General features: G+C 48.1%; 1 protein-coding gene across 3 annotated transcripts in view; it reads right to left on the bottom strand.

Annotated features, from left to right (window-relative positions):
* LARGE1 (LARGE xylosyl- and glucuronyltransferase 1) overlaps nt 1–27,321 on the bottom strand; it is a 544,808-nt gene that overhangs the window by 40,891 nt on the left and 476,596 nt on the right. For 2 of the 3 annotated variants that reach the window (XM_058741472.1, XM_058741474.1), the window contains 2 exons: nt 16,232–16,387; nt 1,411–1,574 (listed from right to left, as the gene is read on the bottom strand). In XM_058741472.1, the coding sequence (XP_058597455.1) occupies nt 1,411–1,574; nt 16,232–16,387 (320 nt within the window). The remainder of the gene's footprint in view (nt 1–1,410; nt 1,575–16,231; nt 16,388–27,321) is intronic. The other variant, XM_058741473.1, reaches the window with a different exon arrangement.

Below are 27,321 nucleotides of genomic sequence, written 5' to 3'. Positions count from 1 at the left end.
GTGCTTACCCCTTCGTTGGCTTGTACAGTCTTCAATCAGTCCCAACTAATAACAACTGACATTTATTGAACACCTAACAAGTGTGCCAAGTACTGTTTTAACTCCTTTAATCCTGAAAACAGGCATTAACTCCTTTAATACTGAAAACAACCCCATGGAGTCTCATCCATAGGCTGGACAGGCATCTCCAAGGTGACTCAAAGACAGAGTGAGCCAATCAAATTCCCTTCCCAACTGTGGGAGGTGAGGGGGAATGATATGAAGGAGGCTGGGGCTAGGGAGCCACTGTGGGCCATGTGTAAATCAAAGAGAAAGCTGATCACTCGAGGTGGGAAGGAGACACATAGGACACCCAGGCAAAGAAAAGTATAGCCTTGAATGCGTGACCTCAGGACTCTGAACCCATATACCTCCTGGCAGCCAGAGAGAGAGATTTTCAAAAACCTAACCTGGATCATATAACTTGGTATAAATGTCTTCACTAAGTTCTCACCACCCTTAGGATAAAATCTGAATATTTTGTGAGTTTCTAATGTTCTATAATCTTATTCTCATGCCACTTTCCTGCTAGGCTTCAGCCACTGCTCTTCTATCATGTTTTTGAATGTTGCAAGACCCTTCTCACCACAGGGCCTTTACACTCGCTATTTTATCCACCTGGAAACGTTTTTCTTTCAGCAACCCACATACCTGCCTCCTTTTCTCATCCTTTAGATCCCTGCAGAAATGTCCCGTCCTTATAAAGATTTCCCCTGACCACATCACCTAAAGAAGGTCCCTCTCTTATCATAGTTATTATCAATCTCTTTTCCTTCCAAGCACGTATCACAATTATAATCATTTTACTCAACTATTTGTTGCTATTTATGCCACTATCCCCACATTCTCAACCCTGGCTGCACATCTCAAACTTAAAACAATGCAAGGTCTCTACCACACAAATATTCTTACTTAAATGGTGTGCAACAGAGCTTGAAGGTGAATTTAAGAGCTCCCCACATGATTCAATTTGTCCCCAGCCAAGGTTGAGAATCAGTGCATTAGAGTGTAAGCCACATAAGGGTGGAATCACGTCAGTACTTCCTGATAAGGGGTTGATGGATGTTTGCTGCATCAATCCACTAAGGAAAAGAAACAGCAATTGCTTTCCAGCAGTGATAGTGGTTCCAGAATATGTGTTTCCCTATAACACACCCCTTCTTCCTTCAGGTAGTCTGAGTAGAGCACTGTTCTTCTTACTCTATCCTCAAAACCACCACCCTCACCGGAAGCCAAGAGCCCTTGGGTTTCAGGGCTGGAGAGGGCTGTGACCTGAGCCTAAGCCTGTGAAGCCATCTCTCCCTTCTCTGTATGACTGGGTATAGAGCTGCAGGGAGGGCCCTGTGGGGAAGGCAGGGCCCATCTGCATACCTGTCCATGGAGAGCTGAGCGACCAGGGTGACATCCGTGTTGTCTGAAGCAGGCTCATACTCATAGTGTAAGAAGTACAGGTGGGTTCGGTGGACAGTGAATCGTTCTCGCCGGAACTCATAACACAGGTCATCCTCATCCAGCTCAGAGAGCTGCTTCTGAAGCTGAAAGATAGAAGAAAGGCGTATGGGACCAGGAAGGGAAGCCCCAAGGAGCCAGGAGCCTGCCCTTGCCTGAGGTGGTTACTTATTAGACGTTGTTGATGGGTCACACATAGAAAGACAGGATCACTCTTTTTAGTTTCCTTGGCAATTTAATTTTATAAAGGCCATGATGAAGAAATGAAGGCCATGAAGATCTCATGATCTGAGAAACAAGCCTCTCTCAGCTGAGAATGATGATGGTTATCATCAACAAACATATAAGCAACCACAAACTTCTTATAAACAGAAAAATGTTTTGGTAGATGACCTAGTACAACAATTTCAGATAACAGGGCAGAATGTACTGAAATCCAAATGCAGCAGTGCCTTTGTGTGAGCTGATGCTTTTCTCCCGCCTAGAGCTACAGACTTCAATCTCTATACCAGCTATTGTGAGAGAAAAGCAAAACCAACCCCCAAACAAAATTTAAAAATCTGTTTCTTTCATTCTATCCAAGTTTAATCAGAGTCTTGGCATCCACTCTTCTTTCTTCTTTCTAACTCTCAGGAAGTCGTGCTCTCTTAATCTGCCTGTAGAAGTTCTTAGCTCTACTTGCCTTCCAAATCCAGCATGTAAGAGCAGGCTGACCTGCCAATAGGGAACCAAGGACTTAGCATCTAACATTGACAGATGCAGACGCACAATATCCAGATTTGTCTGAGGATGCACAATTGCCTGACACACAACCATGTCATGCCAATCCCACCATGTCCCTCCCAGGCAAGGGTGACTGTGTCTACTTCATTGACGAAGATTTGCAATGAAAAGTAAAAGAACTTCAGCAGGGATAGAAATTAGATCAGTGGACGTGTGGGGGCAGAGTAGATGGACTGGGCAGAAGCAGGAGAGAAGCTTTTTGGGGGATGGAAATGGAGGACACTTTGTCTGTGAGACCCTAGCTGGCCCTGCCAGGTAGAGCTGGGTCCACTTCTCTGTGCCCCAAGAGCACTTGATTCATAACTCCGCTAAAGCACTCATTAGTTTGAACTGAAATTAATCAAGGGTAACTTCCGTGGCGCCATGGTGACACTTTACCATTGCCCTTAGCACTGTGCCCATTGCATGACAGGTGCTTAATATTCATGTGCTGCACACATGAGAAATGTTTGCTGCACATACACTGTAATCATTGTGCATTAAGGCCTGTCCTTCTAATTTTCCTTCCATATCCTCTAATGCTATACATAGAAGGTGATCCTTCTTAAGCCCTTTATTTGCTCCTGTATTTGCAGTTCAAGGGTCTGTAATGGCTGAAAACGTTTTGGACAGCAAACAAGCATGCACCAGGCTCTCTGCAAGGTGGCGGGTGCATGTGATCCCTTGGAGCCCTCCAATGAGGCATGTACAGCCTCATCTGACAGATGAAAAGCAGTTTCGAGATCTTGAGGTCACTCAGGGAGGTCAAACCTGGGTCTGCCACCAAGCTGCCTCTCCAGGAAGGATGCTCACTCAGCCTTGGGTCAAGAAGCAGACGCAGCACAGTGGCTGAGGCTACTGGTTCTATCCCACTCCCGCCTCTACAATCTTGGGTGAGCTGCTTAACCCTTCTGAGCTTCCACTTCCTCAACTGTAAAATGGGGTTGATAATAGTAACTACCCCAGGTGGCTGTAGGAGGACTCCAAGAGATCCTGCATATGCAGAGTACAGTGTTTGGAGGGAAGTAAAGACACAGCCAACGCTGTCTATTACCAAGGTTGTTATCACAGTTAGGAAAGGGAGACATGTGGGTGGATGCTTTCCATCCTCAACCACCACCTGAAGGAGACAGTACAGGGAGGGCAGGGGAGGCAGGGGCTGGGTGAGCCTGGATAGCACTTCTGTCAAACACAGTCCCTACCTCCTCCTCCTTGAGGAACCCAAATATACCTAGAAACCACAGTGTCACCCCCCCAAGAGGAAACTTAACCAATTCATATCCTCCTCCTCTCCCACCCACACTGCAAAAGAACACAAGCAATTATTCCCTTTCAGAGAATATACATCTGCAAAGTTCTTTGCAAAAGCAGGGTTGTTTGGAGTGGGGGTGGGGGTTGATTTGTGTGGTGTTTTTTAATGTGTTGACAGGAGTGCATGGCTTCCGGTTCAGTGAAGACAGGTGTGGGGTCGCATGTGAGGATAGGTGTGGACATGTGTAAGGGTGGCCACACACGTGTGCATGGAGAAAAGCGTCTTTGATGAGCTTTAAAAAGAGAAGGTTATTTTGAGAAAGGAAATTAGTGGGCAGAACATAAGAAATGCATGGGTGTATAGGGGTTTCTCTTTACTTATGCAGGAACATACCCTTGAGTTAGGGGCAAAAACCATCCCAAGGTAAATGGCTCCTCCAGGCAGGGGCTGTAGCCCATTCATCTCTGAATTTCCTGTACCTAGAACATCTAGAGCATCCTGAATGTTCACATAGTCTCTACTAGATGTACTCATAGCCATGTACTCAGGTTAAAAAAGGGAACAGTGACCAGTGACGCTTCCAGAACTCTCAAAGCATGGTCTGACCAAGTTGGGAGGGTCTACCAATAGTCCTGAGGGATAAGTAGCCTCTATGAACTTCATAGTAACAACAATGTGGTTCAGTGGCATCCATCCCTAGGTCACCTGTGGCCTAAGGGGTAGGGTCTAGGGAATACTGTTGCCTTCCTTGAGCTTTAATGTTCTATTCATTATCAACATGGTGGTCTGTACCTTTGCTCAGCTAACAGGAGTGAAACACCTGCTCTGGGCCAGGTGCGTTGCTAAATGTTTTCAGGTGGATTGTTTTATTAATTTAATCCTTTAGCACACATCTGTTTTACCAAGGAGGAAAGTGAGGCTCAGAGGGTTTCAGTTATCTGCCAGTTACACAGCTAAGGAGCAGTCCAGGCTGAGAATCCAGTCTTCAGACCTCACACCAGGGACATCTTCGCAGTGTGGTGACTCCTCTTCCAGGGGATAGATACAAGGATCAAGGGAGATGGTGGAAGACACAATCCTCCATGAAAAAGCAGGCCACAAAAATGCGTATGCAGTATGATCCCAATACAGCAAAAAGACAAACAAAAAGCCACACAGAAAACAGACAAAAGGGAACACATTACAATGTTAACTAAAGCTTTTCTCTCGACTGGTGGATTCACAGATGAATTTTATTAGCTTCTTTATACTTTTCTGTATTTAACAAATTCCCTGCAATTTTCTCAAAGGAACTAATGCATGTAAAAGTGCTTTATAAACTGTAAAGTGCTACACAAAACCTAAGCAATGTTATTATGATTCCATTATGTACCTTTCCAAATTCTAATCTAGGAATTCTTAGTGCTGACTGCATGGTTGATGTTATCTCAAGGGGAAGACTGGAACAGCTTAAAAACTGCTTAAAACTACCTCTTTTTCACCCAGAGTAGGCGTAATTTCTCCAGGGAGATGCTGGGCTGGAGGGAGGGCTTTCATTAACAGGGCCTGAATGCGCCCGCACTCCATACTCTGGCCACGGGGGAAGGAGCAGGGGGCTCCTGACAAGCAAGTCACAGAAACAAAAGACAGATTTCTCCTGAGATAAAATGCATTTGCTAAATTGCTTCTTTGGGCAGCCAGCTGAGGCACAGGGAGATTTGGACTCAAGGGAAAATGGCCCTTTAAGCACTTTGCATTTATTTCTTCCCATCCTTAAAGACAGTGGCCTGGATTGACCTCTGAGCTGTCAGAGATGACGGCTGGTCATTCCTGAGGATTCAGAGGGGTTGCAAGTGCGTCCATGGCTCTGGCCTAATGGCCTTCTGTTCAAAGTCAGGCAAAACTACAGAGAGAAGTTATGGGGATAACCAGAAACTGAGACCTAATCTCTCTGACATCCATTTTCTATGTGACCTTGACCGAGTCATTTCCCCGATTCATAAGACCAAGAGTTTGGGCTTCATAAAAGAGCTCTCAAGGATCAAATGCTCACTAGGGTCAGCAAACGTGCTGGGAGCTTTGCAGACACTTTCTCTTTTAATACTCACACAGACTCCATGGGTTAGGGACAGCTACCTGCCTGTTTACAGATGAAAGCATTCATCATCTGAAGGGTATAGCCACTTGTTCAAGATCACACAGTGAGTGGACGGAGCTGAGATATTACCTCCAGGTGTACTTCCTTTGAGTCATTGTAAGTAATCAAGTCACTACAATACCTTGTTAATCAATCTCTGGGACTCTTTCTAGTTCTAATGCTACATAGTTCTGTGACTATAGGAGACTGAACACATATATTCCCCACAGTGGCAGAGACATTCTGCATTCATCAATATTCATGTTCTCTTCTCTTCCTGGGTGCACAGCCAGGCTGTGTTCCCAATCTTCCTGCAGATAAGCTAACTGCATGGCAAAGTCTGGTCAGTGGAATGTGGGCAGGTTCTGGCTACTCTGGGCACCACTTTCGAGGCTAACTTATGCACCTCTGTCAGAGAGAGCAAGGGCATCCAGTAGAGTTCAAGGCTCCACGGAGGGAAGAGCCACAAGATGGAAGGAGTCTGGGTCCCTAAACCTGGAAAAAACACACCGGCCAATCAAAAACATCCATTTGGACTTTCCTGAGTAATAAACAGCTAGCATGCTGAACCCATTTCACAATTGCTTGTGTTACTTTAACTAACATGACTACTTGCCTCTTCTAGTCACTGAGTGATGAAGACAGAATCCAACAGACCAAGTAAGAAGTCTATTCCTTCTTAGGACACTTCTCTTTCGGATGCCTTGGCAGCACAGGTGGAAATACCTGGTGGGTAAAATAACACTCCAGAGTGTTGCTTTATACTTTCAACTTACTTTCGGTATTCTATGGCCTCGACACCCATGGCCTTATGTGTTCCTCTCAATCTCTGAATGAGACAGGTGGGGCTGCCCTATTGCCCTCAGGTGACTGATGAGGAAACCAGGGCCCCAGAGATTTGCTCCGAGAAGTTGGACTCTAATGCACGTCTCCTGAAACCTACCTCAAGGCTCTTCCCTGTGGTTTTCCGTGAAGCAATTAGGCTTTATCAAACCACACAGACAGGTAGAGAAAGATTACTAGCTCACACTGGCTGCCTGCAGTGTGTATTAATCAACGAAGTTCCAGGAACTCAAAACATCTACTAAGGAAAAAAACCCATGCGCCACTTTCCTGTTTTTGTGGGATGGGAAAGGCATGGGTTTAGGTCTATTCAGGGAGTCTTCCCAGAACTCAGGCTCTGAGGAAATAATGAGGAAAAAGGCCTGGTCTCCTCTCTCCCAGGTTATCAGTATTAATTCGTATGTGACACACACAATGAATAGGCGCTTATTATGCACCAAGCTGTGTGCTAGGAATGGGGAATGAACCCATTTCTACATCTAAACTGTTCATAGGGTCTGGGTGGGGAAATAAATGAGCAAGTTAGCAATTACAATGCTGTGTATCCAAAATACCAACAAAACCTAGTGTGTGTGTGGGGGGGGGGGGGTGTGGGCATGTGCTGTGTGCCACGCTGCCCAAAGTTCCTCAGCTCTCTTATATTTAGTTCTCACTGAGCCTATCAGGCAGCACTCGTTACGATGCCCATTTAACAGAAGGGAAAACTGAGGCACAAAGAGTTTAAGTAAATGGCCTGAAATCTCATATTTAGTTTTCCTAAGATTTTACATGCGGCAACCCTGCTCCAGAGCTGCCCTATTAGGTACGGCACCAGGAGCCGGCCAGTGGAGAAAAAGTCCAGGAGAAGAAGGCAGGGAGTTGCTGCAAAAGCACATGAGGGGAGGGGCACCTGAGCGGCTTACTCGGTTAAGCAGCCGACTTCGGCTCAGGTCATGATCTCATGGCTTGTGGGTTCGAGCCCCGCGTCGGGCTCTGTGCTGACGGCTCAGAGCCTGGAGCCTCTTTGGATTCTTAGTCTCCTGTGTCTCCCTCTCTCTCTGCCCCTCCCCTGCTTACATTCTGTCTCTCTTTCTGTCAAAAAGAAATACACATGGGAAAAAAAAAAAAGCACATGAAGGGAGAGCACCTAGCACATTGGAACAGATTCCAGCCAGAGCCTTGGGGCGGGAAGGGGGGATGCGTGCAAGTTGGAGCCGGATGGGAACAAAGCAGATAGGCCACCATGGCGTGCCTAGCACCCAGACACATCCCCTGAGCACCAGGACCCCCTGGCTCCTCCTCTTCTCCCTGCCCCCGCCTCCCAGGCAAACACTGTGATCCTTCTGGGCTCCTCCAGAATGGAATATGCCCGTGGAAGGCCACCAGAGGCTGGCCTTGGGCAGCCTGTCTTAGGGCCCTGGTGCCATCCACCCAAGGGCTCTTCTGCCCACCGCGTGAGCAAAGAGCTGGTGACCTGTGGCTCACACGTGAGGGCAATAATGCATTCTGGTTTTTCCTCTGGGGTTTCTCTGGGATACAGCTGTTTCCAGAGCCATCTGTTCCCCGGCCCTGCTGTGCAGACGGATGCTGTAAAGTGTTTATAGAATCCACTTATATATGTCTTATTTTTAACTTCTAATTGAGCCACGGTGATGCTGTGGTCTTTTCTTTTTGGTGGGCTTGGTATGAGGGAACGTGGCCCACACAGGCAGCCTGCCACCCTCGTAGGATGAGGGCGTTGAGTCTGGAAACTGTCCTTTCAGAGGCGAGGGAGCGCTCTCAGAGCAGCTGGAAGGGAAGGTGTCAGGACAAGCTTTCTGGCCAGCGCGCCGAACCTGGCCTCCTGTGGATGTGCAGCACTCCACACCCCTTAAACCCATCAACCCGCACAACAGCCTGAGCTGGGCTTATTTATTATGGACCATTCTACAGGTGAGACCACTGAGGCTGTGGGAGGTGAGAGTTATTCCTAAAGCCCCATATCTAGTCTTCAGGCCAGTTGTTCTGATTTCGAGCACAGGGGTCCTTCCAGTACACCACAGGTGCTTCCAGAGAAGGACTTATAATAGCTCATGTGTTTGCCAAAATTTACTGAACATACCAGGTGCCAGGCGGTCGTTTATGGGCATGAAGATACACTGATGAATGAAACAGACAAAAATCCTTGCAGTCACAGAGCTTCCTGTCTAGTGGGGAGAGACATAATCAACAAAATAAAAAAGTCAAGATTATAATATATCTAGTGGTGAGAAGTGCTGTGGGGAAAAATAAAGGCAGGAGCCCTGGGAGACAGGGATGCTGGGGTAGAGGGCAGGCACTACACTTGTAGATCGGGGAGTGTTTTAAATACTTGTAGAAAGGCCACTCGGCTGTGGGTCAAGCTGCATACAGGTTCCAGCGCCGCCATCAACCTGTTGCATGATTTGATTCCTCGGACCCGCTACCTCCTTCTCCAGAAATGGAGACAGTAACTACCTTGCAGGGTTCGCCTAAGAGTAAGAAGTGGTGATAAGTAAAAACCATGAGGACAGTCACCGAATAACCTGCAGTTCTCATTATGTTCATTTTCTATACAGAGCTCCATCCACATGGGAAACATGGCCCTAGTTCATCACTCCTGAGTAAGACAGACCTGGTTTCCAATCATGGCCCCACCACTTAGGAGCTGTTTGACTTTGAGCAAGTAACTCATCCCTTCTGAGCTTTGCTTTTCTTATCTGTGAAATGTGACTCATAAAGCCTACCTCCCTCGACTGCAGTGAAGATTAAAGCTGCATTTCCCTTTCTGCAGGAAACCCCCAATTGGCAGAGGCTGCTAGAAAAAGCAGATAAAAGTCTTGAAGCCACACAGAGAGCTGTCCCCATTTAGGAGACACTAGAGTGACTAATGCCTGGCACAGGGAGACTCAACAGGCTCCAGCATCTCTTATGTCATCACTTGGAGACCGGTGCTGGTTTCCTGAAGCGCTGTCCTGGCGAGGATGCTGGGGATGGGGCTGAGCCCAAGTACAAAGAGAGGGGCCATTGATTAGTGATATCTGCTGTGGACATGTACTAAGGAAGCTCCAAGTCTGCAATGTCCATTGACTTACAATTCCACATAAAGGTGAAAACTCATCAGTGTCCAGTTTTTTGTTGTTTTTTCTTTTTTTGGCACATTGTGGATGTTTGCTATGTTTCATAATTTTTTTTTTAATTTTTTTTTAACGTTTATTTTTGAGACAGAGAGAGACAGAGCATGAACAGGGGAGGGGCAGAGAGAGAGGGAGACACAGAATCGGAAGCAGGCTCCAGGCTCCGAGCCATCAGCCCAGAGCCCGACGCGGGGCTCGAACTCACGGAGCGCGAGATCGTGACCTGAGCTGAAGTCGGACGCTTAACTGACTGAGCCACCCAGGTGCCCCAGCTATGTTTCATAATTTAACTTCTCAATAATGTGTGATTCTTTTACTAGGGTCTTTCTGACTTACATATAATTGTTTTTACTTTTTTTCCTTCAGCTGCAGGGGAAGGATGAATGGGGAGGTGAGCCCAGAAAAGGTTGTTCTGAAGCTGATGAACTCAAAGTGACAGCTGTCAGAAAAGAATTTGCAGAATAAGCAGGAGAGTCTGAGGCCATTTCCTGCCAGGATAAACAGCATCCTCCTTCCTCTGGCCAATTCCTGCCTCCTCAGTCTAGTCAGTGCCGCCTTAGTCACTGAAAATTGTAAACTGAGGTTAGTATACTTTAGTTATTAAAGGAAGCACATGTACTTTATGAAGATTCCCATCCAAACTGATGAACACACCTGTATTCTAATGGTTCTGCATATAAAAGGTGAGCTTCCTTTATCTGGAAAATTCCCTTAGGTAGAACAAGGCACTCTTGATGATAAAACATCACTTTACAAATGCAATGCTTAGGGAGAGTTGCCTGTTTCTGAATCACCAATGTATGGAAACACGCCACCCTATCTGGTAGGCTGTCAGGGACAACAGGGGTGTATCCTTATTTTTCATTGCTCTAGAGGACAGTACTCAGAAGGGAAGGCTACACTCAACATAAGGAAGAACAGGTTAGCATCTGGAGCTTTCCAACAGTGGAGTAAGCTGTTGTAGGTGATGAGCTCCCTGTCTTTGGGAGGATTCCAACAGAGGCCAGATGCAAGCCTGTTAGAGTTGCCGTAGAAGGATTTTTGCATGGATTAGGGGTGGGGAGTATCTGTGATCATCCAACTGTGTTCTGAGGAGCCCCAGGGTTTCCTGGATACACTTGAGGGACGGGGTTGCTGAGGAAAAGGGAGGGAAATGCTAAGGTATAGAATTCTGGACTCCACTGGAACTTCAGATAACAACCAATGCCCACTGAATGCTTACTGCATTACATAAATTATTGGTTCCAGGGAGAGATGTTATGGGACAGGAGAGACCGTGTGTCCCATCGGCTGTTCATCTAAACCACAGATGGAACCTGCTCTTCAAAGCAAACCATCTTGTCCTCAAGCAAGAACCTCAAACACAGTCTAAAATGGGGGTCTGCTCCTTCCATCACATTGGGTTCTGAATGCATTTACTCTTTGGCAGCAAAGTCAGCCAAATGGGCTCTGCTTCTCACCCGGAATCTCCTACCTGGTGGGAAATCCATTTGGGATTGTTTGGCCCAGAGCAAAGGTGATAGTCCCCTGCTATGTTTTACAGCAAGGGCTCTAAGCAACGCTGTGTTCCTCTCTCTGCCAGGCCTGCCCGGGAAAAATGTTCATAAAATCTGAAAACCATTTGTGGAACAACAGATTTGGACTCAGTATCAGAGGGATTTGGAATCACAATTGGTGAAAAAATGCACCTCAGTGAATGCTGTGTTCCTGGTGCTGAGTCCCGTTTTTGGTGATTTAACATAAATTATGCATAAAACACTGTGACAAAGGCATCACTGTCCCCACTTGTCTGATGGTGAACTGAGGCTCGGAGGCCTCGCATGAATTCTCTGAGTCATATGTCTGCTGAATGAGTGATCTGTGATGAGGGAGCCCACTGTCTTCTCATCACCGCCCCAGTGAAGAAATAATAGTGAATTCGTGTGGCTTTTTATGTTCTCACATTGCCTTCCTTTGCATGTGCCCTGTTGTGTTCACCTCTGGTCTCCACTGCCTGTGCTGTTCCCTCCTTCCCACCAAGTCTACTCTCTGTACCCCCTCATTCCTCCTTTTTTGGCCTTCAACTCTTACCTCCTCCAGGAAGGTTTCCCTGATGCACCTGCTCTCCTGTAGTGTATGGAATGGCCTTCTCGTGTACTATCGAAGCAAAACCTTGCTCTGTCACTTCTCACACTGAAGAACGACCCCTGCGTGTCTGCATCCCTCACTAGAACAGGCTGTGATTTGCAACACTCCCCCTGGATCACTAGTCCTGTGGCCGGTGACTGTCTGAACAACTATCTGCCCAGCAGATACTCCCTTTGGAGCCCTCTCCCCTCTGGGACCTGCAGTCCCATGAAGAGGTTCCCGACTTCATTTCTTCAAGAATGCACTTGTCAAAGCTCTACTTATGACCTCTTCCCACAGAGCTGGGAGTATCTGGCTTCGGCCCACGTCCAAGATCTTACCCTTTCCTTCTGGCTGTGTTTGCCGGTGACACTTGACATGCTAGAGGGCCAGGGCTGGAACTCCCTACAGGGATGCCTTTCCAGGGACACAATGTTACAGCCTCTCTCCTCGCCCCCGCCCCTGCCATTGGGGGCGGGCTCAGCCAGAGGAACCTGGCAGCTGCAGGGCACAGGAACCTGTCCTCTTGACTTAGAGTGCTAGTTTTACTGCTCCCCTGTTCTGAGCTGTTCCTTCTGTCCCTGCTGCTGCTGCCCTAGGTCAGAGCCCCACCTCCACTTTTGCCTGGGATGTGGCAATGGTCTAACTGGCCTCCCAGCCTCCAACCTGTCCCTCTTTATTGTATTCTCTATATGGAGCGATTTCTCTCAAACATAAATGTGACCTTGATTAAAGCCCTTTAGTGGGTCTTCACTACTGACAGGTCAGTCAAAACTCCTAAGCGCAGCCAAGGTCCCTCCGATCAGTTTCATTCTTCGTCACTGTCAACATGTCTGTGCTCCAGGACACCAGCTGCCAGCACGTTCTCTGTGAGTGCCCTGCTTTTTTATCCGCTCTGTCCTTTACCTGGGACTTCCTTCGTCTCTCTTATTTCTTCAAGTATTCCATAAATATTTGTTAAGTGCTTATGAGGTCCTTGCTTCTCTGCTAGAGGAAGGAGTCCCTAGGCGGGAACCAGACAAAGTCTCTAGAGGTCTTATATTCTGGTCTTCTATTAGGGAAAAAAGAAGAAGAAGAAAAAAGAAACAACTGTATGAACCAACTAATTGTAGACAGTAGCATGTGCTTGGATGAAAGGAAAATGGAGCACATCACAGACAGTGACTTGAAGCATTACTTAAGGTTAGGGGCAGGTCAAGGGAAGTTTCTGAGGACGCCACATCTGAGACACTTGGGAACCTGGAGGCAGGGTGTTCTAGGCAGAAGCGAAGCAAGCACAAAGGCCCTGCCTTGGGAAGGAGATTGGAGCAGAAGGAACAGAAGGAGGTGGGTGTGGCTAGTGCACAGTCAAGGGCAGAGTGTTTGGGACAACAGCTACAGCGAGACATGCAATCGAGAGGGCTGTTCTCTCCTTCGAGGCCCTCCCTCTACTCGGAGAGACCACCCCCTTGGCAGTGCTAACACTTGTGCACAGCAAGTGACTTAACGTACAGGGACTGGGCCAGCCTCTGAGTTCAACCCCGGTGTCCTGCATGGTCTGGCAGACGGCTGGCATTCACACCTGCTTGTCGAGCAAATAAATGCGGTTACAGATTCTGAGAAGGACCACTGACGACTTCCCTACCCTGATGACCCACTGGGGGAAGCTGGTGGTAGGAGAACCAGGTGGGTCATTTATAAAGGGAGTCTCACCTCCTAAAACACAGAAGAGTGCACCTGGGGAACTCACTGATAGGGACAGCTAACCGATGGCTTCATCCTGCAAGGCATTTTATTTGAGCCTCTTCTATGTAGGAAGAAACAAAGGCAAGAGAACAGTTTCCATTTAGTATTTGGGGACAAAAGTGCCGAATGGGCACTTAGATATTGACAATGATGGCAAATACTGATTAGAGAGTGGAAGGAAAAACCAGAAGAACACGGTGTCTGTCGAAACCTCTAAGTGCTTCCCAGAATCCAAGCCAGAGTTCAAGTGCTTAATGGTCTTCTTTCCTCTACTGCCAGTGGTAGGGAAGGGCAGACACTGACAAAGGCATGGGGTGATGCAGAGGAGGGCCAGAGCTTGAGGGGAGTCCACTGTGACTCAGGGGTCAAATACTAGAGGGCAGGGGGGCCTTTGGACCAGTTGTCCTGATAAATGTCCAGCCGAGTGCATCCTCCAGACCTTCCACACACACCCTCCCCTGCCACTGGGAGCCTAAAAGAATTTTCATGACATCCAAGATAAGAATATAAACAATAACAATAACAGTAACAAAACAAAATCCTGACTCTTTAGCCTGCCTACAACATCCTTCCAATCTGTCTCCTGCCTTCTTGCTGCTCAGCTTCTCGTGTTCTCCTCCTCCCCCTCCAGCCCCTGGCCACCCTGGCCATCCTTCAGGTCCTCTTGTGGGCCTGGCCCTACCCCACGGCTTTTGCACTGGCTATTTCCCCCACCTGGAGTGTACTTCCTTTGCCCTTCCACCCCTGCCCCCCCAGCTTTACTGAAGTGTAATTGACAGAAAATTATACATAATGATAACAATTTGGTGACTTTGGACATACGCTACATTCATTCATGTATTTTCACTACAATCAAGGTAATAAACACATCTATCACCCCCAAAACCTTCTTAGATTTTGAGTGTGTGTGTATGTGTATGTGTGTGTTAAGAACACTTAACATGAGGTCTACCTCTTAAAACGTTTGAGTGCCCAATACTCTGTTAACTGTAAGCACTACATTGTACAGCAAGTCTCTGGGACTCATTCATGCCGTGCAACTAACTTTACACCCACTGAACAACGGCTCCCCACGGCCCCTCCCCCTGCCCCCTGGTAACCAACATTCTGTGGCCTACATCTCCAGCTTTTACTATTTTAGATGCATCTACATACGTGAGGCATCATGCAGTATTTATCCTTCTGGGACTGACTTCCTTCACCTGGCATAATATCTGCCTGGTTCACCTACGTTGTCACAAATGCTAAGATTTCCTCTTATTTTTGAAGGCTGGACGATACTCTATCGTATATATACACTACATTCTATCCACTCGTCTGTCGACGGGCAGGTAGGTCATTTCCACCTCCGGCTGTCAAGAGTAATACCACAGTGACCATGGCAATGCAGACACTGCCTGGAGATCCTGATCCTGATTTCAATTCTTTTGGACACATCCCAGAGTGGGATTACTGGGTCATGGGACAGTTCTATTTGTAATTTCTTGAGGAACTGCCATACCGATTCCCACAGCAGCCACAGCATTGTACGTTCAACCAACCGTCCTGGTTCCTCCTCATCCCCAACAATTCTTGTTACCTTTTGCTCTTTGGGAATAGACATTCTAACAGGTGTGAGGAGGGGTCTCATTGTGGCTTTGATCCCTTGCTCTTCCATGACTGGCTCTTTCTTGTCACTCAGGTCTCAGATGGACCATCACCTCCTCAAAGAAGCCCTCCAGACCCTGCAAACCAGCGGAGTAGCCAGCTCGTCATTAATATGCTTAGTACTATGTAGTATTTCCCACTGGCTGATCATTTTTCCTGAATGTTCTTGTAGTTATCAACTATGTTTCCCCCATGAGAATATCAGCACCGCAAGAGCAAGGACCATCGTCCTTTTATTACCTATGAATACTCAGTGCTCAGCATAAGAAGGCCCTCAGTAAATGTTTGTCGACTGACTACATGAACAAGTTACTTCTGTGTCTAATACTAAGGGTCAAGGCAAGGGAGGAAATATTTATTGAGCGTCTAACACGGCAGACGCTGAACCAGGTGCTTCAAATGCAATTTTGTGCTTAGTCTCAAACACGCCTCTAAGGTTTTCGTCCCCATTTGGCGGTTGAGGAAACGGAAGCACAGAGAGGTCGAGTAACTTGCCAGAGGTCACATACTTGGTAACTGGAAGGGGTTAAGCCAAACCCAGGTCGGCCTGACCCTACATGCCCTGCTTTTTCCATGACAGCTTGCTGCTTCCCCCCCTTCCTGCTCCCCAGAACTTCAAGTCACTGTCAACTTCGCCCCTTGCTTGCTGTGCACAACCTGCTTAACCTCTCTGCGCCTCAACTTCTCAACTCTGATGGGGGGCGGGGAGATGTTTCTACAAACATCAAAGGAGACAGAACATATAAACGATTATAAACAGTGAAGAGACAGGAAAGTAGAGGTGTTAGCCATGCCACGTACCTAACACTCTCTTCACCTCTGCTAACCCTAAAGGAGCCAGCTACTTGTGCAAATCTTTGATGCCCCCCGGGCACTGACCACTGAAGCCTGGGTCTCCCCTGTGGCTGCCAGGTCCACAAGGATGTCAGAGTTTCCTGGCTATGGAGAGACACGGCATCTGTTGTTTCACTGGAGCTTGGCTCGTCCTGATTCCTCTGCTTGGACACTCACTTCCGACCTCACCCCGTCCGGGCCAGGCACGGCCCTTCTACACCCACAGCGGGGAGCACGGCAGGGATGTGCTGACTCACCTGCCTCCCCCACAGCCTGGGGCAAGGGTGGTGGCTTGTGTATCTCATGGGCCCTGCCCCGCACCCCCAGGCCCCACGAGCCACTTACGTTTTCGCTGTTGACATCGGCTTCACTGGGGCAGCCAAACAGCTCTCGTCTTAGGAGGTTCCCGTCGTACTCCAGGAAGGTCAGGTAGAGGTTGCGGAAAAACTCCACGTGCTTGTTCTTCACCCGCAGCTTCTTCGGGGAGTTCCAGTGAATGACCTGCCCGGGCGATGAGGGGCCGTCAGGCTGGGAGGACTGTACAAAGACTCGGCTGGGCGCCGGGCTAAGCAGTATTGGTGGCTTGTCCACTCACTCACTCACTCACTCACTCACTCGCCATCTATGGTACAGTGCTGAAGAGGAAGGGCGCGAAGGCCAGACTGCCTGGGTTCAAATCCTGGCTCTGGTCTAGGTAGCTCCTTCATCTTGGACAAGTGACTTACTCTCTCTGTGCCTCAATTTCCATATCTGTGAAATGGGGAGAGCAACAGCTGCCGCCCATGCCAGCATTTTAGCTTCTGTCTCTCAGCTCCAAGCTTGCTTTGTGATGCTGAGGCAGGGACTTTGCAAACCCTATTTCTGCCTTGCCAGCCGCCTCCCATTAGATGCTGCCAGCAGGGGCCGTGACAGGGAGACTGACTGACAATCTGGGAGAAGGAAAAAGGAATGTGGCCCTCCTGTTGCTTCCTGTTTCTGCAAGCATCACCCTACCTCCTTTATTTTTATTTTTATTTTGTCTTCAATGTTTATTTTTGAGAGGGAGACAAAGCATGAGCCGGGGAGTAGCAGAGAGAAGGGGACACAGGATCTGAAGCAGGCTCCAGGCTTGGAGCTGTCAGCACAGAGCCTGACGCGGGACTCAAACCCACAAACCGTGAGATCATGACCTGAGCCGAACTCCAAAGCTCAACCGACTGAACCACCAGGGCGCCCCACCCCCCTCCTTTCTTCAAGGTGGCAGTGGCACATCCTCCCTTTAGCAGCAGCTAGAATCATTCTGCAGTTTTCCCAACACTGAGAACAAGTTTCCTCGTCTGCCCTGGAGCTGCCTGCTTTCCCCAGCCCAGGTCTGGGTTCCAGCCCCAAGCTGTAAGAATCCCCCCACCTCTCCCTCTGTTCCTTCAGCCCTGGGGGTGGTAATGGTTTCCTGCGAGTTTCTATTTTTACTTAGTTTACCAAATCAACACTTTATGTGTAGTTGCCATTTTTTAAAAATTAAATTCTCTGTTTAAATATTTGGTATGGTTCCTGCCTCCAGCCGGACTGAGGGATGCTCCGTCTCAGAGCTGCCTTCAACTCGTTAATACATGTAAAGCATGTAAGGAGTGTCTGGCCAAGTGTGAGCGCTCAATAAAGGCTGGCTAGTAAGTGCCAAGGTTGGGAGAGGGGCAGTGCCCCCTGCTGACAGTGCTCGCCCTTGGTTGGCTGGCGGTGGGCGGGAGAGGCATCCACAAACAGGACTCAGAATGTGACCATGGAGGGAGGGGCGTGGAAAACGGGAGCTCTAGAAGAGGAGCTCCAGAGGTGCACCTGCTGGGGCCTGAAAGATGAAGCAGAGTTTCCTGGGAGGCAGGGGCGGGCACGGAGGGCATGGTGGTGGCACAGTCCAGCCAGAGGGAAGACGGTGGGAAATGAGAAGTCACGTGCTGCAGCCGGAGCCCAGGTGCTGGGTGGGGTGGGTGGGAGATGAGGCTGCAGAGGTGAGCAGGGTGCAGGGAGAGCCCGGCTCCACGGAGGCCATGCTCGGGGTGCAGGGAAAGCCGGCTCCATGGAGGCTCAGAACTCAGCTGTGGCACTGGAGATTTTACAGAGGAGGAAATTACTAACTCCATGTTTGAGTAGGATCCTCTGACTACTGGACAAGACATGAGTGGCAGGGTGGACAGGCAGCAAGTGATGCCAGTTAGGAGAATTTCCCAGCAGGCACAGCTCATGCTTTTGGCAGGGGGGACCCCTCACCATCAGCTTTGTATTTGTTGTCTTTTAATCCTTATGGTGACCTGAACAAGGAATGCAATTTTAAATGTTTTTTTTAAATCTATCTGAGAGAGAGAGAGAGAGAGAGAGAGAGAGAGAGAGAGAGAGACAAAAAGAGAAAGAATCCCAACCAGGCTCCATGCTGTCAGTGCAGAGCCCGATGCGGGGCTGGGACCCACAAACCTCGAGATCATAACCTGAGCAGAAACCAAGAGTCCCAGATGCTTAACTGACTGAGCCACCCAGGCATCTCAGGAATGCAATTGTAAAGAAGAAACTGGAGAAGTGACTTGCCCAAGGCCACAGAGTTGGTAAACATGGGAGCCGGGATTCAAACCTAAGTCTGAATAAACCTGATTCCAAAGCCCACGTTCTTCTGTCCACAGGGCAGAGAACAGGAGAAGCCAGGTTGTAAAAACTTCCCTGTTGATGCCTTGTCACATCGCAGAAGAAATAAACTAGCTCTCACCTTTCTCCAACTCGCCTCATGTGGTGGGGGGACCAGCAGAGCTGACACTGAGACAGAGGAAGGGAATGGGGTGTCAGAGCTCAGTCTTTTCCTGGCTCCCTCCTTTAACCACATTCTTTCTGCAGGAGCCTCAACAGGCTGCCATTTAGAGAGGTCTGGAAGGCCTACTTCCCCCTGCCCGCCCTCTCAGGGTCCTCTGGAGGTATGGCAGCCACAGCCCTTGAGGCTGGCTGGGCAAATACTCTGCAAGACCAAGTCCTTCTCTCAAGGCAAAGGGAACAACAGGAGTCCTGACTGGTGCAAACCACACCCCCTGCCCTCCCATGACCAGAATGGGGTGATGACGGAGCAAGAACCCGGGATGCCAGGCCAGCCTGGGTTTGAATCTCAGCTACGCTCCTCATTAGCTGTGTGTCCCGGGACAGCTCGTTTTGTTTCTTGGGGCCTCAGTTTCCTCATGTACAAGGTGGGAATCAGTAACCCTGACTCCACAGAGTAGCTAAGAGGTTTAAACAGATGCCTACCTGGCCCAGTGCCTGTAGGCCGGGGTGGGCCCACCTTATGTGGGTTCTCTTCTCTCCTCAAAGACGGTGGCAGCAGCCTGCCTACTGGCATCCTGCCCTCCCTTCTCCTCCTGCCAGCCTGAAGTCCACTGGAGCAGTAAGTCAGGAAGAGAGTATTTAGCATTCAGGACAGTGCAGAACGGCCAGCAGACCCTTCCTGGAATGAGGCCACTTGGTGGCACTTGCATTTCAGGGAAGCAGGAGTGTGCACGATGCATTCTCTTCCTGTGCCTTCTGAAGGATGCAAGAGGGAAGGAGAGGGAAGGCTCTCCCCTGAGAACACACAACCTGGGCATGAGAAGGTCCTGGGCCACGCATTAAAATAATTGCATACGAGCTGGTGTCACTCACACCCTGTGGGGATCATGTCTTTGCTGCAAGACATTTTGGTGTGTGCCAAGTGCTGAGGCAGCAGGAAGGCTGATGGATATGCATCTGACTCAGGAAACCTGAACTTCCTCAACAGGGAGAAACTTAACACTAAGTAAAAATCAGGGCTAGCCTCTGTGTCCCCAGACAAACAAATCTTCACTCTCTGTGCACAAATCTGCCAGGCACTTTGGAGACACTGCGTCATCACATCCCCCAAATAAGCCCATTTGGGTCCTAGTGTCCATTTTACGGAGATGGTACTTGACTTGCCTGTGTCTCACAGCGGGTAAGTGGCAGAGCTGAGACACGAAGCCAGCTCTAAACCCGAACCCCAGCTTCCTAACTGCTATCACACACAGCGCTGTGGGCTGAGAGCTTTGCAGACAAGGACAGTGAGGCTTATGGAGGAGGTGGCTTGCCCAAGATCACGTGGTGAGTATGGACTCAGTCAAGGCTACAATGAGGACCCAGGCCTCCAGATGCCCCGACCCACTCCAGGCCACCTCTTAACCCATCATGCCTCACTCTGTTCTGTGTCTGCAGAGTGAGTTAGGTCTGCCTATTGCATCCAGGTAAATACTGGTGACTGGAGTCCTATAAAAATTAGCCGAAGTTAGAGGGAGAAGACGGTGGCGACACTGGCAGGCCAAGGGGATTCTGGGAAACCCTTTGCCACCTGGGTGGCCTGTGACAGGGAAGCTCACCCAAAGATCCTGGTGCTTGCCAAGTGCTAAGCCAGCAGGAAGGCTGAGGGATGTGCATCTGACTCAAAAAACTTGAGCCTCTTCAACAGGGAGAAACTTAATGTATATTCGGATTTACCTTTTTCTCCTTAGTTTTTAATCAGCTAGACACAACACACTCCCTTCCCCTGTGCTAGGCTCCAGAGAAGTAAATGATAGCTATGTTTATCTAATACCCATCATACCCTAGACATTAGGCCATGGTTGGCGTGTGTGTGCATGTGTGACGTTTTCACATCCAACCCTCAAAACAACTTGGTAAAATTATTTCTATTATCCCCATCTTTGCAGATGATAATTCTGAGGCTGAGCCTAACACAGTGTCACTCAGTAAGTAACCAATCCTAATGCAAAATCAGGTCTGTCGTGCTCCCAAATCTTTTTCTTTCTATCACATCATTCATTTATTCAATACATATTAAAAATGAGCACTGACTGTGTGCCAGGCACTGAGAGGGGCCGTGAATGCAGAGGTGAACACAAGAGATCATGACTCCCTTTCTGGAACTTACAACTGAGAGAGAGAGAGAGAGAGAGGCAGATATTATATAGCTGTCCATTTTAAATTACAGGTATGAGGTGTATTCTTAAAGAGATGTTAAAGACAGGCGGTTATTGATGGTTCCTGAGCTATAGTAAAGAAACCAAGGCCCAGAGGGAGAAAGTGACTTGTCCAGAGCCACACAGCAGAGGGAGAATTTGTGCCCAGGATCTGTCTCCTGGGGCACTGTTCCTTCCACTAAACCATATACCTGCCTCTGAAAATCTGACTCAGGATTAGTATTGCTGATAATTTTGATCAGCGCTTGTCTTGACGACTGAGAAATGTCATTTCCTGGTCCCTTGAGGGACAGAATCACCCATCATTGCTGGATTGGGGGCAGCAAGCTGGTGGTGTAGATGACATTTAGTGACAAGTTTTCACACATGAGATGGAGTGACACTGGAGAATGTGTCCCAAAAATAGATTTTTGCAAGGAGCTGGTAGTGTGTGTGAGTCTCCCAAGACTTGTGGTAAAAACCCATCATAACTTACTCCACTTACTGAGGCACATTGGCGTGGCAAGAATACTCAGTATCAGCAGCTAACATATATGGGAGGCTTGCGAACGTGCCATGGCACTGCTCTGAATACTTTGCTGTCATAGCTCCCTTAACATGTGCATTCAACACTACAAGTGATCGTCTCCTTATCCCATCTTACAGGTGAGGAAAATCCAGCGAACTAGGAAGCAGGAGAGTCAGGATTTGAACCTGAGGGAGAGAGACATTAGGGATTCCTCTCTCATTTCTCTCATGTCTATAATCATCAAATGACTCTATTCACAGCAATGAATGTGAGTTTTACTGAAAAATTATAGGATCATAAAATAAAAGAAGCCTACTTTCCCCTTCCAAGCACAGGGACCTCACCCATCCCTGGGATACTGAGGCCGAAGGATGGTTTAGGGCTTCTCAGATACAGGGGCTAAACCTCCAGCTTGGAAGGAAGCAGAGAAGGAGGTATCCAGGTTGCAGGCCAGGTGGGCTGCAGAAGCTGCCAGGCACCAAGGGGCCCCGTGGGCGTGATCTGCTTGGGTCTGAAATGTCTGTAAAGGCTGAGTGTATGTGCAGACCTGGAGTCAGCCTGGAGTGAGCCAGAGAAACTGACAGAAATTGATTACTATCCGGGGAACTTAAACATCATCTGGGAAGACAGCAGAAGTCAACTTGTTTAAAGGAGAAACAGGAGACTCTATCGCCCATCAAGGAAAAGGCATTTTAAAGGTAGAAACGAGACCTCAATACAAGGACAAGGCTATGGAAAGAGCTCAAAAATTCAGCTTCTGAAGCACTCAGAACCCAGAGGGTTCATAAAAATAACGCATGGTACCAAAATGCTAAGACATCAGAGCCTGCATGCAAGTGCCAGGTGAGCAAGAACATGGGCCTTATGTCTTCCAAGTTTACGGGGATAAGGGGTATCTGGCAAGTGGGTATGTGTCTCAAGACCTCCCCTGATTTTCTATGACTCACAGAATAAGCCCTACCCTCCTTGGCCTGGTAGTTAAGCCTATTGCAAAATGGTTCCCACTTACAATTCCTGCTCTTATCTCCAGGCTAAGAGAATTTCCTGGTATTTCTTGAGCCTGTCTTTCATGACTTGGTGCCTTTGCATATGCTCTAGCCCCCTCCCCAGAAATCCTTACTTCTTCTCTTTCACGTGAAGACCTGCTCGTCCTGAAGGGCTGAGTTCAAATGCATGTCTCTTATGTAAATCTCTGCCTGACCGCTTGTGGCAGAAGGTTTTCTCCCAGTAGGTCTGTCTCTCCAACCCATTCTTCATTCCTGACAGAACACTAACTCTGTAGTTGCAACTGCCAACTCCTGTGAATGGATCATGATCCATTTAAGATCTAAGCTAAACATGATGATCCTGTTCTCTGATTTCCCAGACCCCCTTGCAGCCAAGGTGGGCCATATGATTCAGGATTGCCCAAAAAGATACATGGGGAAGCATATATTTCATTTCCTAATAATAAGGTTCAGTTAAAGTGCCATTCTTCTCCCACCCCACTCACCTTTCTGCAGTAAACAGAGATGTGATGACTGGAACCATGACAGCCATCCCGTGACTATGAGAAAGAGCTCAATGCACTGCTATCCACAAACCAATGTCTGTATCTACTGCAGTATTCTTAGCTAAGAAATTAAACTCCCCCAATATAGGGGTTTTAGTTTAAGCCTCTGCAAACTGGGTTTTCTGATTCTCACTGCAAGCATTCTTAATGTAACACCTAGGGCTGTTGCTGGGCCCTTCTTCAATGCTCCATAGAATTCTTGCACTTAACTCTATGGAGGACTCATTGAACACTCTTGTAGTTATTTATTTACATGCCTGCACCTGGCAGCAATGGAATGTGAATTTCTGGGCTGGCAGGGAGCATGACTTATTATTCTTCCTGAGTGCCACAGTGCCTGGCAGGTACTTAGTATTCAATCGCTGCCCTTTGCTTCAAGAATGGAAATCATGATGATGACATTCTCAATAATCTTCACATTCTGTCTACAGCAAATCATTTATAAAAGCCCTATTAATGTGGACTTTAGGATGGAGAAATATATTCCCCTCTTCTTTGTCTAAGGGCCAAACAGCTTGTCATGTTCTCTTGAAGGAGTTGAAGCTCCCTCTGTGCTCCCCCCTTGTTTGGTATTTCAAGGAGGGGATGATAGTCTCACAAGTCCTTTTCCCTGTCATCCTCAGGATTACGCTGCATGGGAGAGAGGGAAGAAGCAGACACACCCACACACCGGCTGCCGGCTGCCATTAGCGGCTGGCCTGTGCTAAATTGCCTAATACCATGGAGACAGCCCCTCATCTACAAAAGGGCTGTCACAGAAACCACCCTGTAGTTCATGGTCAAGCCCAGAACCGATGGATCGATGCACATGAAGGTACGTCGCATGAGCACCTCAAGTCACAAAAGAAATCTGGGTTTGGATTTCACAAAATGGACACCTTACGAACTAGGAAGGCTGGATGAAAATGGAGTCTCTGGGGGCGCCTGGGTGGCGCAGTCGGTTAAGCGTCCGACTTCAGCCAGGTCACGATCTCGCAGTCTGTGAGTTCGAGCCCCGCGTCGGGCTCTGTGCTGACAGCTCAGAGCCTGGAGCCTGTTTCCGATTCTGTGTCTCCCTCTCTCTCTGCCCCTCCCCCGTTCATGCTCTGTCTCTCTCTGTCCCAAAAATACATAAAAAACGTTGAAAAAAAAATTTTTTTAAAAATAAAAAAAATTAAAAAAAAAAAAGAAAATGGAGTCTCTGTGTGGGAAGGGGGAACGAGAAACAAGAATGGAAGCTAGGGACTACAGGTGGTCGCAGGCTGAGGCAGAAGGGTAGGATGGGTCGGACGACACAGCCCAGAGAAGAAGCTGCGGTCCTGGCCGGACCACACGGAGAGGCTTGAAGAGGGACTACTCAGTAAGGCAAATAGGTTTAACATACTGAGCAGACACTGAGCAGTGCTGATGGGCAGAGGAACAAAGCAAATTTCACCTCTGCTTCCTCTCGACTCTGTCCCCTAAACAGCTTGATGTGCATGAACCTCGATTTTCCAATCTGATGTCTGCTTCAGAGGATCCACGAGACAAGAAATGTCAAGGCGCCCACTGCAGAGTCTGGAGCAGACTGGCGCTCAGTTCGCATGGAACACACACACTCTGTTCCCATGGGATGTCCTTTAAAGTGACACTATCCCTCAGTCTCTAACCGCCTGACTGCTGGCTCCCTGAATGCGAGGCCTGTGTTTGTCCACCTCTGCATGTGCAGTGACAGGCTTGGCCAATGTTTGTTGACTGACAATGGAATCCACCTCCCTTCTTTTATTGCCCCCACCAACTGTCGAAGATTCTTTTCCAGCTCTCGTCCTTCTCTGTTCCCATTCCTGACAATTACCGGGAGTAGCTATTAAACAAAAACAGTGTGTCTGAAACTCAGATTTCAAGCCACAAAGGCTCTGTTGACTCTTTGTCTCCTTTTTACACAGGTCCTTTGTTGCTTCTTGGTTCTTACAAATCCCAGAAAGAAAAAAAAATTCTTCCCAGACAAAAGTGCATCGTTACCCATGAAAGGAGCAGAGTACAGACCAAATTCAGTGATTATTTAGTCTCCTCATCTGGAAAAGGTAGACACGTAGGCTCCTGCATGAATCCGAGGCCCTGTCCTACATCCTTCCATCTCTTGTTCTGTCTCTGTAACATTATTTCTCGCTGTCTGAGGAGGGAGAGGATAGGGAGGGGGAAAATAACAATAGGAAAATGGATACTCTTGCTAATGCTCAGGGACGACAGGGTCAGGAATCCATGAGAAGGTCTAGCCATCTTCTCTCATGTTCATCACGTTCAATGTTTTCAGTTCTTTTTTGCTATAAAATGGAGTTAATAATCAGTTTGAACTGGGTTTTGGTATGTGTGGGGAATTCCTGATGGACCACTGATGGCAGGAAATGGCAAAGCCGTCCAAACTGAAGAGTCCCTCAGTGAGTGTTGTCTTAATGTGGCTTCTCTGCAGACATCTGACTTAGGACTTGTGGATGATAACTGGCCCCATATTCTTCCTCTCTATGAAATTAACTAATTACTAGGACTTGACCCACATTTCATAGACTTCTCACAGTGTCCTCCTGGGGAGTGTGTCTATTGATCTGGGGACAGGGAGGATAGAGGGAAGCAGATCCCACCTGTAGGGACAGCATGGATCTTTAGCAGAGGGATTCTCCCAAGGTTGGTTGAGGAGCAGATGGGTTTGTAGTCCAGTGGGATTTTGCCCGTAGGGGGTAATTAATGTCCTTAGGGCAGGCACCATATGGATCTCTGCTCCAGGAAAGGCAGCTGGCTTCCTGGTTCCCAGCAGACACCTTCCGTGATGGCTATTGCTTTTCTCTGTGCCCTACATCATTCCATCACAGAACCAGACCTGGTCCTCTTTGGATGATTCTCATGGGACTATCAGTCATGCCTGATATGCCAGAAGCATGGGCATGTGACTCACACTGACCAATGAGCCATTCCTGACCATCCCTAAGAACAAAGAGTTGGGTTCAGGTGTGGGCATGTGTCCTAAGAAGCATCAACAGAGTTATTCAGCTGAGGCACTGAGAGAAAGAGGGTCTCTTTCTCCACACTGGGATTATGAGTGCCAGTGATGGTTAAATCACTCGCTTTGATTTCTTCATAGCCAGTTCGATTGCCTGGAATGCCCCATTTGACCGTCTGTTTTCTTGTTTGGTATCTATATTCTGTGCTGGCACATAAGCTCACGGAGAGCAGGGCCTATGCAGTCTCACTCACTGCCGTACAACCAGTGCTCAGGGCAGTGCTTGGTCTACAGCACACACGTAGCGCGTATTTGTTGAAGAACTGACTTCTGCGTACTTACTGGTGGGGGGACTGCTAAAAGTTACCCTGCGGAAACACAGGCAGCCCGAGAGAGAGAAAGGGAGAGAATGAGTTCCTATGTCATTTGAGCGCCCATATTTCGCAGTGTCAGTGCAGAGGGCAGAATGTGGAGCTGTCACATTTTGAGACGTATTGGAGTTTAAATGTGTGTGCGTGGGGCACCTGGGTGGCTCAGTCGGTTAAGCGGCCGACTTCGGCTCAGGTCATGATCTCACGGTCTGTGAGTTCGAGCCCCGCGTCGGGCTCTGTGCTGACAGCTCAGAGCCTGAAGCCTATTTCAGATTCTGTGTCTCCCTCTCTCTGACCCTCCCCCATTCATGCTCTGTCTCTCTCTGTCTCAAAAATAAATAAATGTTAAAAAAAAAAATTAAAAAAAAAATGTGTGTGCGTAAGTGTTCCACCAACCATTAATATCTATTGCTAGTACATTTAATAATATTTTTTTTTAACGTTTATTTATTTTTGAGACAGAGAGAGACAGAGCATGAACGGGGGAGGGTCACAGAGAGAAGGAGACACAGAATCTGAAACAGGCTCCAGGCTCTGAGCTGTCAGCACAGAGCCAGATGTGGGGCTCGAACCCATGGACCTTGAGATCGTGACCTGAGCTGAAGTTGGACGCTTAACCGACCGAGCCACCCAGGCGCCCCCATTTAATAATATTTAATAATATCAATATTTAATTAAAATATCCCTCACAAAATGGAAAAAATGGCTTAAAAGGAGTCCTGCATGATAGCCCAAAGTATAAAATAAATATACATGCATCTACATGGATATAAATAAATATAAATGGAGAAGAGAAGCAGATCTCCTTACAGAACAGCCCTAACATGTAGATTCGAATCCCTTATTGGGAAGTAGAACTTAATCTCCCCATTTCCAGTGTGGGGTGGGTGTAGGGACTCACTTCCGAAAAATGACGCATGAAAGGGGAAAATAATCACCTTGTGGTACAGAAACCTGGAAACGCTCTCCTAACCAAGTACAGAGAGAGCCCTTAGTGAAGTTGTGTGTGAAACGCAGGTCCTCCCTGAAATGATGTGATGCCCTTGTGGGGGTGGGCACCCTTAACCTGTACGATACTCTCTCC

The sequence above is a fragment of the Neofelis nebulosa genome, chromosome 8 (assembly GCF_028018385.1).
Source record: "Neofelis nebulosa isolate mNeoNeb1 chromosome 8, mNeoNeb1.pri, whole genome shotgun sequence".
In the NCBI taxonomy this organism is placed as follows: Eukaryota; Metazoa; Chordata; class Mammalia; order Carnivora; family Felidae; genus Neofelis; species Neofelis nebulosa.
Note: the sequence above shows the minus strand (reverse complement) of the source record. Positions and strands in the feature narration are given on the sequence as shown.